A 13,746-nucleotide genomic window follows, 5' to 3' on the forward strand; every position below is an offset into this window, starting at 1 on the left:
CTATGGCTGTTTGTAGCCTCACTTTGGGGCTGAAGAAGGGCTGCTGGCGGGGCCTGCCAGCATGGAATGGGAGTGTGTGCCACAGGGCGAGGGGTGGGCAAGTGGCTGACATGGGGGCAAAGCTCTATCCTGCCGCTGCAGAGAGCCACTAGGCGGGCAGGGACGCTTACACCAGCACTGAGAATCTCTGCGTTTGCCCTGTGCTTTTCTGTTACAAGGAAGGACTAAGAACACCATACAGGAGTGTTTCTGCTAGGGAATAATATGAACAATAGAAATACAGACGAGGAAGATAAGGTTCTAGGAGATTAAAAAAGTAACCTACTGAAGACCACGCGTTTCTGCTAGAGCTGAGCTTTGAGCCAGGCTTGTAGCTTTAAAGTACATGGCTGTGTGCGCTGTTCCTTCTCCTGGGCTGCCAGGCTGTGCCACCCTGGCCAGCTGGAGGATAGAAAGCTTCTTCCGGTCCTGGGTCCTGTGCAGCCTCTGCCAGGTCAGCTTATGTCCCTGGACTTCAGTTTTATTAGTCTTGTGATATGATTTTCTCATTTCTTCTTTATTCCTGAGAAACAAGCCATGAGGAAAAATTGAATAATAAAATAAAATCTCATTATCAAATGCCTCAGTAGTCCACATATTAGGTTATGTTTTTAGGCCAAAAATTTTTTCCTCCATGCAATGAAGTACAGACTATCCAAGTCTTAGATTAAGTCTGTTGCAAGGAGATCTTATCTTCATACTTCAAATAATTTATAATAATGGAATTTTGCTGTCTGTATAGAATTTTAAAAAGATTTTCAGGGGAGAGATGTTGCTATTTGTATTACCTTATTCACTACCTTTAGAATAGCTAAAACTGTTGAAAGTTCTCAAATTAATAATTTTTAAAATGTGTTTATTTGTATTTAGTTATAATTATGTAACATTTTATGTGCTTGGCATTGTTCTGGAAAATTTAGAAACATTCATGCTTAACATTCATAATAAGCCTATAAAGTGGTCATTGGCATTATTGTTGCTTTAGTAATGAGGAAGCTGAGCTACAGACAGTTTGAGTAATGTTTCCCGGAGTCAGAGAGCTAGGCTATGACATAGCTGGAATTTGAACCCAGTGTCCAGAGCTTCTTATTAATAATATATTAATGTGTGAAAACAGCAAAATGAAAGTTGATAAATGACAATTTTCTTTTCATGTTATTAGATTTCTATATGGTACATTTTCACTATATATGAGGGGAAGTAGTTACATTTCAAGTGGAAGCAAGCCTGTCACTCTGTGCCCCCCACCCCCCTGCCCTCCCCCTGGTTTTCATGAAGTCTTGAATGTGGAGTATGTACACTCATGGATAGAAACTGTCATTTTCATTCCACATAGTAAGTCGTATCCCCAGTTAGCCCGATGAGAAATAGCTTGTTATGAATGTTTCAGGCCTCTGTTTCTTGTAAAAATGAATGGGGTAGTAAGCAAGGAGGGGTAGTTTCCACAGAAGTATGTAGGAGGTAAATTCGGCTTTTTCCGTCTCATTTGATCTCTTTTGGGGAAAGAGCCACCAGCATGTATCCTGTGCTGCTGCTGCTAACGCGCCTCAGTCGTATCCGACTGCGTGCCGCTCCACAGATGGCAGCCCAGCAGGCTCCCCCGGCCCTGGGATTCTGCAGGCAGGAGCACCGGAGTGGGCTGCCATGTGTCCTGTAAATGGAGGGCAAATAGGTTGAGGCCATTAAAAGACCTTTTTCCCATTAGATGGCGCTTCCTATAGTGAATCAAAGTAGTCACTGAGAAATTCATTTTCTCTGTACCTAAATGACACTTTCCTTAAAATCCAGGAGTCATTTATTGGTTCAGATTCAGCAGCTGTGGAATAAATTTTTAGTAGAATGAATGTTGACTGAAATTCAGCAAATTAAGTTACATGGTTCTTGAGAAGTTTAGTTTCTCCTCAGGGAAAGCTCACCCTGTTGCCTCATAGACTCATGAGGAAGTGCTGCTGTGCCGGGGGATTCTGGCTGCTCTGAATCTTCCTGGGTACTTGCTGGCACAGGTGGGGTGGGCGGAATCAGGGGCTGATTGTGTCACAGGGTTCAGAGTACAGTCTCGCCAAGTGGCCCACTGGCAGAGGCTCTATGACTTGCCTTGTAAGTACAGCACGAGGACATGTCGACTCATGTGGAATCTTTGCCCTCAGTATTTCAGCCCAGCACGGTTTCATTACTAAGTTGTGGAGCTGACAACATGAGCATCCTCAGTTTCTAGCCTATCATTCTACTTAAATCCAAACCTGATTCCTCCTTTAATAAATTTTTTCTTGGTTCTCTCTCTGCAAAACCTTCCTTATGTCACCTGAGGGGGAAAAAAAAGTGCAACATGAGAGCTGTGAGTCAGGCTTTATTGGTGCTTGTGGAGAGAGGACTAGAGGCTGAGAGATGGTCCTTCAGAGGGCTCTGAGGACCTGCCCCTCAGGGAGTGTGTGCAGTCAAACACACGCCTCTGCAGGAGGTTGCTGCCAGTCGCCAGGAGCAGACGTCTCCATTAACGACTGCAGTGTTTCTCTAGTAGGAGAAGATGCAAGAGACCAAGCTCGTAAAATATTCTGAAAACGTCTATCTGAAGCCCTGTTTTGCCACTTTTTCCCAGAGCACAGAGTGCCTCGGTCCCGATCTCTGTCCCGAATCCCTTTCAGAGTATGTCGAAGGTCAGCAACTTAGTGGCTAGTGGCTTCATTCTTGCAGAACCAGATGATGGGTGACATTCTTCAGCTGGCACTTATATCTCAACCAAACCTTTCCTGTTGGACTTTGTTACTTCCTTGCTTAACACTGCAGTGAGAATCATTTGAAGCTCCTATATAATCTGCGTGAGTCTGGTTTGTTTTTTTCTTTCTCTCCATACACTGCAGATATATTCTTTATGAGCTGTACTTTAATTTTGCGGCTGTGTGCTCTTACCTGTGTTACTCAAAATGTTGTATTTTCAAGTGGCAGGACAGCACTACAGATGAGTCGAGATCTTTCTATTCAACTTCCCCGGCCTGATCAGAATGTGTCAAGAAGTCGAAGCAAGACTTACCCTAAGAGAATAGCACAAACACAGCCAGCTGGTAAGTCACAAAAGCCCCCAACTCATCAGTGTAACCTTGCATTTCCTTTTAGGCTGTTGGTATGGCATATACTTAAGTGGTGACTGTAGCCTTGAAAGGTTTTGACTGTTAACACTAGAGTTTTCAATTTGACCCATAAAATGTCCAAGCAATCAGAAATTATTCATAAGTTGACAGGTAATCAATTTGAATCACTGTAACTTGCTTAATGACTATACTTAATAATTCATTTTTTTGAACAGTTTAAATAAAATCACAACTGAGCAATTTCTTAGTTTGGTGTAGCTGAGATTAGAATTAAAACAAAGTCTTAGCAAAATTCATTAAAAAAATTACTGCTGGCGTAATAGTCTGTGAACAATTTAATTGGTTTTTTATTGTTGTTGGACTTTGTTTCATTGTACAGTATAAGAAAGTGCATAAAATATCCAAACATATATACCTATGCACATAAACATAAATGTGGTATGTTTGAGGGCTTCCCAGCTAGTTCAGTGGTCAAGAATCCACCTGACAATGCAGGAGACTCAGGAGATGCAGGTTCTGTCCTTGGGTTGGGAAGATCTCTTGGAGGAGGAAATAACAACCCATTCCAGTATTCTAGCCTGGAAAATGCCATGGACAGAGGGACCTGGCAGGCTGCAGTCCATGGGGTCACAAAGACTCAGATATGACTGAGCATTACACATACATATGTGTGTGAAACTGAGAATCACTCAGTCGTGTCCAAATCTTTGCGACCCCATAGACTATACACTTCCCTGGTGACTCAGACGGTAAAGCATCTGCTTACAATGCAGGAGACCTGGGTTCAATCCCTGGGTCGGGAAGATCCCCTGGAGAAGGAAATGGCAACCCACTCCAGTACTCTTGCCTGGAAAATCCCATGGATGGAGAAGCCCGGTCGGCTACAGTCCATGGGGTCGCAAAGAGTCGGACACGACTGAGCGACTTCACTTTCACTTTCAGACTGTACAGTCCATGGAATTCTCTAGGCCAGAATGCTGGAGTGGGTAGCCGTTCCCTTCTCCAGGGGATCTTCCCAATCCAGGGCTCGAACCCAGGTCTCCCACATTGTAGGCGGATTCTTTACCAGCTGAGCCACCAGGGAAGCCCAAGAATACTGGAGTGGGTAGCCTATCCCTTCTGCAGGGGATCTTCCCAGCCCAGTAATAGAACTGGGATCTCCTGCATTGCAGGTGGATTCTTTACCAGCTGAGCTACCAGGGAGTCCCCACGTGTGTATATATATGCGTACTCGTGCGCACACACACACACAATTTAACATAGCCTGTGGCCCCAGAAGTCCCTGCTATTTGCTTGACCACAGCCTCACCGTCTCCTCTTGTCCCAACTGGCAAAAACCCCCATCTGACTTAGTGATAATTATTTCCTTACTTTTCACTATAATTTTACTGCTTATGTAGCCTTCTCTGAACAAAGTAGTTTATTTTGCCTGTTTTTGAAGTGTAATATAGATGAATCAAGAAGGGCGTTCTTTTAAAGTGCATTCATTTTCCTTGCAGTGAGTTTTCTGTTGTATGACAGCTTCTTTATTCATTCTACTGTTGATGTACATTGGGTTATTCAGGTTTTCTGTTTTTAATGCACACCACTTCTTTAATAAAGCCACCTAATCCATCAGTTTTAACCTATGTTCAATGCTCAGAGCTCACAGATTTTACTCTAAAGTGATAGTACTAACATTGGTTTGTTGTTTCTTATAGATCACCCTTGTCTAACACTCTTTACAGGCTTTTCACATATGTTATTTCACTTGAGCCTCACAGTAATCCTGGAAGGGAGGGCATGGCAAAGTCTGTGTTTTCAGATGAGAAAGACATGGTCTCAGTAGCTAGACAGGAGTGAGGCTGGGATGAGAGCCCAGACCTCCTGGGTCTTTTTGCCATATTGTATGAAATTAATGGAATTTTTAATAACAGTAATTAACATCTGAACATTGCATGACAGCTGGCAAAGCATTATGACAGCCGTTGTTTCTTTTAATCCTCATACCAAGGCTATGAGGAACATGTTTAAGTTTGCTCCACTGCTGCTGGCTGTGAGAATATCACCTGACTTATTTAGCGTTTCTAGAGTGAAATTAAATCTGATTGTAGGTCCCCTCCTCTCACTGGGCTGAGCAGAAATTAAATTCTGTCTGATGATTCTACAGTGGCAAAAATTAGACATGATTTAATTTTATAATAGATTACTGTGCCACATAAGTAATATCATTATCCTTATTTAGCTGTTGAGGAAACTAAGATTATAAAGGTAATTTAGCCAAGATTACATAATAGGCAGGTGACTTAGGACAGAAATTTTCGCCTTGAAATTTAATCTTTATCTTAATATTTTGTGATTATCTTTGTATCTGATCAGTATTAATCCTTTGGATCAAGTGCAGTGTGGTATAATTGATAGGCAAACTTTCAGATCATCAGGTATTTCTGAAACACCAGGCCTCATGAACTTATTCTGAGACCAACTGAGAATATCAAAAGCATTCCTTGTGTCAAATCAACATTTCATTCCACTTGAGATGCTGGAATCACACATGCTTTTTCCACCAACCTGCTCAGGTTGCTCCTTTTCCTCTCTTCACATGCTCTTAGAAAAATATCTGCCTGTATAGCACTCTGTCTTTCTGTCTGTCTCTCCTTGTAAGCCTAAATTCCAAAAGCTGATTATTTTAGGGACAGAGGTTTTGTTTGTTTGTTTCTTTGCTGGCTTATGTAGAATCCAGCCAAGTGCAATTTTGACAAACCTGCCTGAAACTGTATTGAGCCTCATGTTTTCTCCCTTCCCCCGTAGTGTTGCATTAAAACACATTCCTTCTAGGGTGAGGGCTTCCCAGGCTCAGCGGTGAAGAGGTGAAGAATCCTCCTGCCAAGCAGAGACGGGGTTTGATCCTTGGGTTGGGAAGATCACCTGGAGAAGGAAATGGCAACCCACTCCAGTATTCTTGCCTAGGAAATCCCATGGATAGAGGAGCACGGTAGGCACCATGCGGTCACAAAAGAGTCAGACAGGACTTAGCAACTGAGGAGGAGCACGAGCTGGGGAGGGGGCTGAGGAGGTGGCCGCACACAGCCCAGAGTGCTCTGGGACAGCCTCTCAACGTCAGGCCAAGCATCTTCTCAAAAGGTTGCACTTGTTATGCTTTTATTATTATAAAAGTACATGCTTGCTTTAGAAAATTTAGGAACTTCCAAACCTCCCCATTCAAAAAAAATCTTTCATACTCAGTTCCATTCTCTGAATGTTCAGTCACTAAGTTGTGTCCGACTCTTTGTGACCCCATGGACTGTAGCAAACCAGTCTCCTCTGTCCTCTGCTATCTCCTGGAGTTTGCTCAAATTCATGTCCATGGAGTCAGTGATGCTCTCTAACCACCTCATCCTCTGCTTCCCCCTTCTCCTTTTGGCTTCCATCTTACCCAGCTTCAGCATCTGCTAGTGCTGAGACTATTTTATATAGGCTTCTGGTCATTTGTATATCTTTTCTGCAAAAATGATATAGAATTGTTTTACAACCTACGTTTTATTTAATACTGTGTCGTGAAAATATTCTAACAAGTGTTAAATGTTCTCACACAGCACCATTTTAATGACCCTATGATTTTCTGCTACACAGGTGCATAGACGTGACATAATTTATTCAATTAGTCTTTAGTTTTTGGATATTTAAGCTGTTTCAAAACTTGAAGAATATAAATATAACTAAAGTGAATATCTTTGAGGTGATATCTCTAAGTATTCATGCTAGTTTTATAACAGTGGCATTTTTTTATTAAAAAAAAAAAAGAAAGTGAAAGTCACTCAATCATGTCCGATTCTTTGCGACCCCCGATGGACTGTACAGTCCATGGAATTCTCCAGGCCCAGAATACTGGAGTGGGTAGCCTTTCCCTTCTCCAGGAGATCTTCCCAACCCAGGGGTCAAACTCAGATCTCCCACATTGCAGATGGATTCTTTACCAGCTGAGCCACAAGGGAAGCCTATTCAAAAAAAAAAGAGCCATACAGTGCTGTGTTTAAAAACTAAGACTTTGACTGTATGTACCTATCAGTTTTGCTTTTCAATCCTGTATGCTGCAAAACTGTGATGTGTTCTGGGAACCCAGAGGTGACCCTGCCCTTGAGACCATGACTTCCTGAGTGGAAAAGGACCATTTAGCAATGCCAGTGACGCAGTGTTACTTTAGTTGCCGTCATGCACAAACGAAGACTGTTGTGGGGGCAGGGATGATGTTGTTGCACGCGTTTTTGAGCGTTGTAGATTCTTTCTCCTCTAATTCAAATGTGCTCTACTTTGAGCCTCAGTTGAACCCAGCTGGTTGAGACCTGATGTCTAAGGTCATGGTGGGGTTCGGACTTGGAGCAGAACGTTTTAAGAGGGCGCTCTTGTCTTCGTGTTTCAGTCACTTTCTGCTCCTTATCCTATCCACCAGGTCCCTTGAAGCAGGGCACTTCTGTGTGAATCTGGGTCCCTGTGTGTAGAGAGGGGAGAAGTCGTGGGTGAGCTGGAAGCCTCCTATGCTGAGAGTCAAGCCTGCCCTTTAAGGCTCTGCTGCTGAGAGGGGTGGAGGGGAGGCTGCTGTGAGGGGGTAGCCTGCAGGTCACTAGGTCACCCAGCCCTCCAGCCTCCACCTCTTCCCCACCAAGCCTTCTCTACTGCTCCAGGCAGCTCTCCTGGGCCTGTCACTTCTGATTCCCACACTCCCAGCTCCAGAGCTGCCTCCTCCAAAGCTCCCTGTTCCTGAGACTCATTCATGGGTGGCTGGGCAGGAAAGGAACAATTGCTCAAAACAGTAGGTTTTTATTATCATTATTATTCTTTTAACTAACCGAAGAAAAGGAAAAGTATTACCTTAATTCTTGTCACAATTGCTTTAATTTTAATTTGAAAAATTTGACAATTAAAATGGTAGAAAGCTTATTTTAAAGCATAGAGAACGTTTATTTTATTAGATTGTACTGCGTTTCACAAAAATGGAGCTGTGGTTTAAAGGGAAGATAGATTAAAAAAAAAAAGACAAAACTCTTTTAAGACCAGCTCTGAATTTTCATAAATTGAATTCTGGTATTCTCTCTAAAATAAAACTTTAGAACTACAGTTCCAAGAGTTATTGGCATACATTCTTACCTCTTATTTAACATTTTATAGGCACTAAAAAACAAGACAGAAAGGGAACTTTGGCTTTTTGTTAGTTTATATCATTAATTTATACGGCATGACTTGTAACTGTAGAAGACATTCTTTTATTTCTTCTGAAGTAGCTCAGTCAAATTCAGTCACCATTCCTCTTCACTTGTATCTGAGTTCTCTGATAATTTTTAAAAGCCTGTTTGTTCTTTTCTTGATCAGGAATAATAAATGCCCTGGTAGCTCAAAAGCCATTGTGATTAGAATCCACTGAGATTAGGCCTTGGCACCTCTATGAGGAAGTGCATTCCAGAGTCAAGGGCCCTGCACCCGGCCTGCCTGCTGCCCCACCCAGGGGAGTTCAGCGCCAGGGCAGGCATCCAGAGCATTCCTGCAGCTCTGCCCCGGCAGAGGCGTTCTGGGTAAAGCAAGAGGCCAGATGGCAGGAAGGAAAAGTGCATGTTTGTCCAGCCCTTTCTCTGACAAGTTCTTGGCACCTCGTGTAAGTGGGTTCATGTCATAGAAGAGCTTCTGCTGTAAGAAGGGCAGTAAAGACAGAATGTTTAGCTATAATCTGTAATTAGCTATTTGAAAAGTAATGGGTGAAACCATGTACAGTGGATAAACAATGCTGTGATTGTCTGGTGCAGCATTTTGAGTTTTTAAGAATATCATACTGATGAACAGAGAAATAAATAGTTGCAGTGCAGTCCTTCAGGCAATTGAAAAGCTGGTTCAGGTGACATTTTGGCATTCTGGAAGACGCTGCAGACACAGTGCAAGAGGGCTCGTGAAAAGGACTTGTGATTGAGGACGGTCTGGAAGCAGACAGCTCCTGCTTAGGCCAAGCCAGCGTTTCTGTGCAGGAAAGAGGACTCAGTGCTGCCAAATCTTCCACTGTTTTAAGGGAAGCATGGAATCTGGGTATTTATAGAAACTTTCCAGAGTTTTAAGTATTGGCAATTAATTTCATTTTGAAGAAAGTCTCTGTGTGCCAAATGAAACATTCCTAAAGGGCCACTGTGGCTTGAGGGCTGCCTCTTCAGAACCTGATTGACAGAGTTGGTATGAATGACTGGCCCACCTGCCCTGGGGTCTCTGTGGTTTCTGCAGCATCTCCTGTAGGGTCCCTAAATCAGATTCTACAGCCCATGACTCCCAGCAGGAGCGCTTTATAGCTGGTAGGTGAGTTGGCCAGCTCCAGGGGTTGATGGTGCCACACAGCTCTGCAGCTCCTAGCAAACGATTCACATGGGGGAAGCTGTCCGACACTTACAGGTGCCCTGAGCTGGTGCAGGCCGGAGCAGGAGGGACCGAGAAATGCAGGAGAGCAGCCCGAGCAGGAGAGACAGTGAAAAACACTTTTACCAGTTTGGTGCAGTAAGACTCCCTGGGCTGCCGGGAAGTGGTGATGTCAGGAAAGTAATAGTCACTCACTGAGCCCTTGCTCTGGTTGACATGTGCCAGATGTGAGGTCAGCAGAAGCCCAGCTTGACTTGTGGTCAAAAATATATTTTAAATAATTTTTTTTAAGGCAGTCTAAAAACCAGCTATGTGAGTAAAGACTGGCATTATCAGACTTAGCTCCATCTTCCAAATCTGGGTTCAGCCTCAGTCATTCCTGGACTAGTTGTGCGATGTTATGAAGTCACTCAACCATCCTGAGCCTCAGTTTCTTTGTGTGTCCAGTGGTGGTCTTACCTCCTGCCTCACAGGTTGTTGTCATGGGACACAGCATCATGTTGGGAATGTGGGCGAGTGCTTTCCACATTCTTTAGTTTCTCTTTCAAACTTCTCTTTGGTTTCTTTCTCCTAAATCAAAAGGAGTCTCTCTATACATAGTGGGGACCAATCTGTGAGTCCACCTGGCAGCCTTTGAATTGTATTTATCATATAGCATCAGTTTCACATACAACGGTTACTATCACGTGGAAGAGGCATGGCCTTTTGGGAGTGATGCGTGGACAGAGTCATTGAAGTCCAATGAATGGGCTTCAGAAAGAAACTGGTTACCACTGGATTGGTACCGATTTATTCTAGAAGATTAGGTATAAACAATATGAAGGAAGTGGGCAGGTCACAGTGCCCCCTTTGGGGGCAAGTGTATCGCGTCCTCCTTCCCTTGCCTGCCCAAAGGTCCCTGGGCGCCCAAGGGCAGCTGTCGTCAGGCAGTATTGGGAGCCCAGAGCTAGGGCTTGTCCTGCTTGCCCTGTTCCTGCTCCTCAGAGCAATCATTTTCCTCCACTTATTTTTAGCCGCTACTCCATGCTCGCCATTCTCCAGGCTCTCTAACCGCCCCCCGCCCCCACCCCGGACAGTCTGTGGCTGTGAGTTGAGAATAACAGACTCCTTATCAGTTCAGTTCAGTTGCTTAGTCGTGTCCGACTCTTTGCAACCCCATGAATCACAGCACGCCAGGCATTCCTGTCCATCACCAACTCCCGGAGTTCACCCAGACCCACATCCATCGAGTCAGTGATGCCATCCAGCCATCTCATCCTCGGTCGTCCCCTTCTCCTCCTGCCCCCAATCCCTCCCAGCATCAGAGTCTTTTCCAATGAGTCAACTCTTCGCATGAGGTGGCCAAAGTACTGGAGTTTCAGCTTTAGCATCATTCCTTCCAAAGAAATCCCAGGGCTGATCTCCTTCAGAATGGACTGGTTGGATCTCCTTGCAGTCCAAGGGACTCTCAAGAGTCTTCTCCAACACCACGGTTCAAAAGCATCAATTCTTCAGTGCTCCTTATAGTGAACCCATAATAATGATGAGATTGTATGCTGTTTTTAAGGTTCACATAGTTAATCATTTCATCTGTGTAAGGTGGTTTTCCCTATTTGAGGTAATTAGGCACTGCTGCTGCTGCTGCTGCTAAGTCGCTTCAGTTGTGTCCGACTCTGTACGACCCCATAGACGGCAGCCCATTAGGCTTCTCTGTCCCTGGGATTCTGCAGACAAGAACACTGGAGTGGGTTGCCATTTCCTTCTCCAATGCATGAAAGTGAAAAGTGAAAGTGAAGCCACTCCGTCGTGTCTGATTCTTAGTGACCCCATGGACTGCAGCCCACCAGGCTCCTCCATCCCTGGGATTTTCCAGGCAAGAGTACTGGAGTGGGTTGCCATTGCCTTCTCCTAATTAGGCACTAGGCCCACCCAAGTGCATTTTTCACATTGAGCAGACAATAGAAACAGAAGATAAAGGGCAAAGCTGAAAGGGCTCAGAGAGGAAATCAGTTATTGAGTGAAGAGGAAATAGCAGTCATGGCTGTGGATATGTGATTTGATAAGTCAAGTCACACCCTCAACATATTGTTAGATCAGCAGTAACCTCACTTCTGCCATATGAGCAGGCCCGTGGCTATGTTTGTTGTCACAAGAGACTGGAAACTACCTAAATGTCCACTACTAGGGAACTGACCTAATAAAATAATACATGTGTACCCTTGGGAAATACCATGTGTCTTTAGAAGAAATCTGAGGGCAAGATTTGAATTTGTGTTGGCCAACTCTGTAGTCCCTCCACGTCTGCTGCAAAAGGTCAGATCCCCTGAGGGGTTCCCCAGGCAGAGGATTGTTAACAACTAATAGTCATTAAGCATCACTGTATGCCTTGCAGTGTACTGGGCACCCTGCAAGTAGTATTGCCCTCATTTCTTTTGGAAGATGCTCTGACTCACAGTGTACAGGTCAAAAGTCAGAGGCAAGGACTTGTCCAGCACCCCAGAGCTGGATATGAACCAGGTCACTGTGGAGAGGGAACAAAAAAGAAAGTGATAAATTGGCATCGATATGAAATGATTTCCAAGATACAGTATAAGCAAGGGGGGAAAAAAGGGCAGGAGTAGTGGGTAGCAGCAGGCAATATACTCCCATTGCATAGATACATGATCAAAAATAGAAAATCAGAAATGGGAGAGAGAGATGTTTACTCTGTATTCTTTAATAGTATTTGCATTTTTACCATGTTGTACTTTAAAAAAGCCCTTCAGGTAATTGTCATGAGTGTCCTAAGTTCACAGAGTAATTTCAAATGTCCATTCAAGTTTCCAACAGATAGATTCCCGAAAAGCTCAGATGAGGACACTGATGTTGTGCTAGGATGTGTGCGTGATCATTTATGAAAGATGTAATAGAACAATACAAGATGGACCATCCAAGTTCAAATATTAGGATTTCTACTGTGCTGTAACAGATGCAGCCCAAGTCTTCAAGGCAAAGACAGTAGACACACTCGTATCGGTGCATTTAAATGTAAGCCTTAAAGTATAGGATATGGCACTGTATATCATCAAGTCAAAGGAGGAAGACATATGTAGGACCCACATGTGTTTTTGGATTCGACGAAATAGAGGATAGTCACTGGCTAAGGCCAAGAGGTGAAATGATTTGCAAGTGTAGCAAGTTCTGGAACCTGGAGGTTATCTGGATGAGAATCAGTAGGCACTGTCTGGGAAAAGATTGAGAAAACTGATGAAAATAGCTCTCACACCTGTTGTGCTCTTAACAGGCTTTGTGCAGTTTTGCATGTTTGTCCTCTCTAGGTCAGCTGAAGACAGGAAGGGAAGACGGTAAAAATTCTCGTGTAAGGAAATTAGAAAAAGCATTCTAACCAAGAGTGTAACAACCATGTGGGTAGTTTTGGAGATGATTTCTAGAAAATTTAGGAGAGTGTTAACTTTGTTTTAGAGAAAGTGTGACTATGGCTTTCCTACTTCAAACTGGTAAGTTGGAATTAGGTCATCTATTGAGGTGTGGTCCAAATCTGTGAGCCCACTTACTCTTCACCCTAAGAATTCCTGCAGCTGATGATATAAGCTCTTGCATTGAGAAGGCATGTGGGACAGTGGCAGGAAAAAAAAAATGTATCTGATTTGAGTAGACTTGAATTCCTGGTCTAACTTGACTCTGACTTGTAACACATCATTCAGCATGGCTGAGCTTTCATCTCATTGTCCATGAAGTGAAGCAGTTATTTTGGTAAAGCTGTGAAGAAGGTAGGTGTTATCCTCATCTTACACATAAGGAAACTGTAGCTCAAAAACATTGAACATTTATTCAGAGTTACACAGATAGTAAGAGCAGCAGCAGAATTTGAACTGAAGTTTTTGGAATATTAAGGCACATCCTTGGAAAGTAAATGAAAAACAAAAAAAGTGAAAATCCATTTTTCCACTATCGTATCATTTCTTTACTTCACTAGATCTGCTGTTTCAGCAGGTATTTTTGAAGATAGTACATTTATAGAGTAGCAGCAAATCATTCTGTTTTTTATACCATCAAATTGTTTACAGAAAATATTTAAGTTCTTTGGGACATTTTGCGTAGCAAAGAGGGGAAAAGACAGTAACTCTGTTAATTGCAAGGAGCTTTAGGTCCCAGAGTCTGGGGTATGTTTGTTCAAGGCTGTCTTCCTTTGTTGACACCCTTTTCTATTCTGCCTTGAAGCTAATGTTTATTTTCATTCTATAAAAAAATGTCTTAATATATGGCAGACTGGTTA

At 43.4% G+C, this 13,746-nt stretch overlaps 1 protein-coding gene across 12 annotated transcripts in view; it reads left to right on the top strand.

Annotated features, from left to right (window-relative positions):
• Positions 1-13,746, top strand: part of EPB41L4A (erythrocyte membrane protein band 4.1 like 4A) — a 284,958-nt gene that overhangs the window by 201,322 nt on the left and 69,890 nt on the right. For all 12 annotated transcript variants that reach the window (XM_069595261.1, XM_069595266.1, XM_069595264.1 and 9 more), the window contains exon 12: positions 2,977-3,098. In XM_069595261.1, the coding sequence (XP_069451362.1) occupies positions 2,977-3,098 (122 nt within the window). The remainder of the gene's footprint in view (positions 1-2,976; positions 3,099-13,746) is intronic.

The sequence above is a fragment of the Ovis canadensis genome, chromosome 7 (genome assembly GCF_042477335.2).
Source record: "Ovis canadensis isolate MfBH-ARS-UI-01 breed Bighorn chromosome 7, ARS-UI_OviCan_v2, whole genome shotgun sequence".
Lineage (NCBI taxonomy): Eukaryota > Metazoa > Chordata > Mammalia > Artiodactyla > Bovidae > Ovis > Ovis canadensis.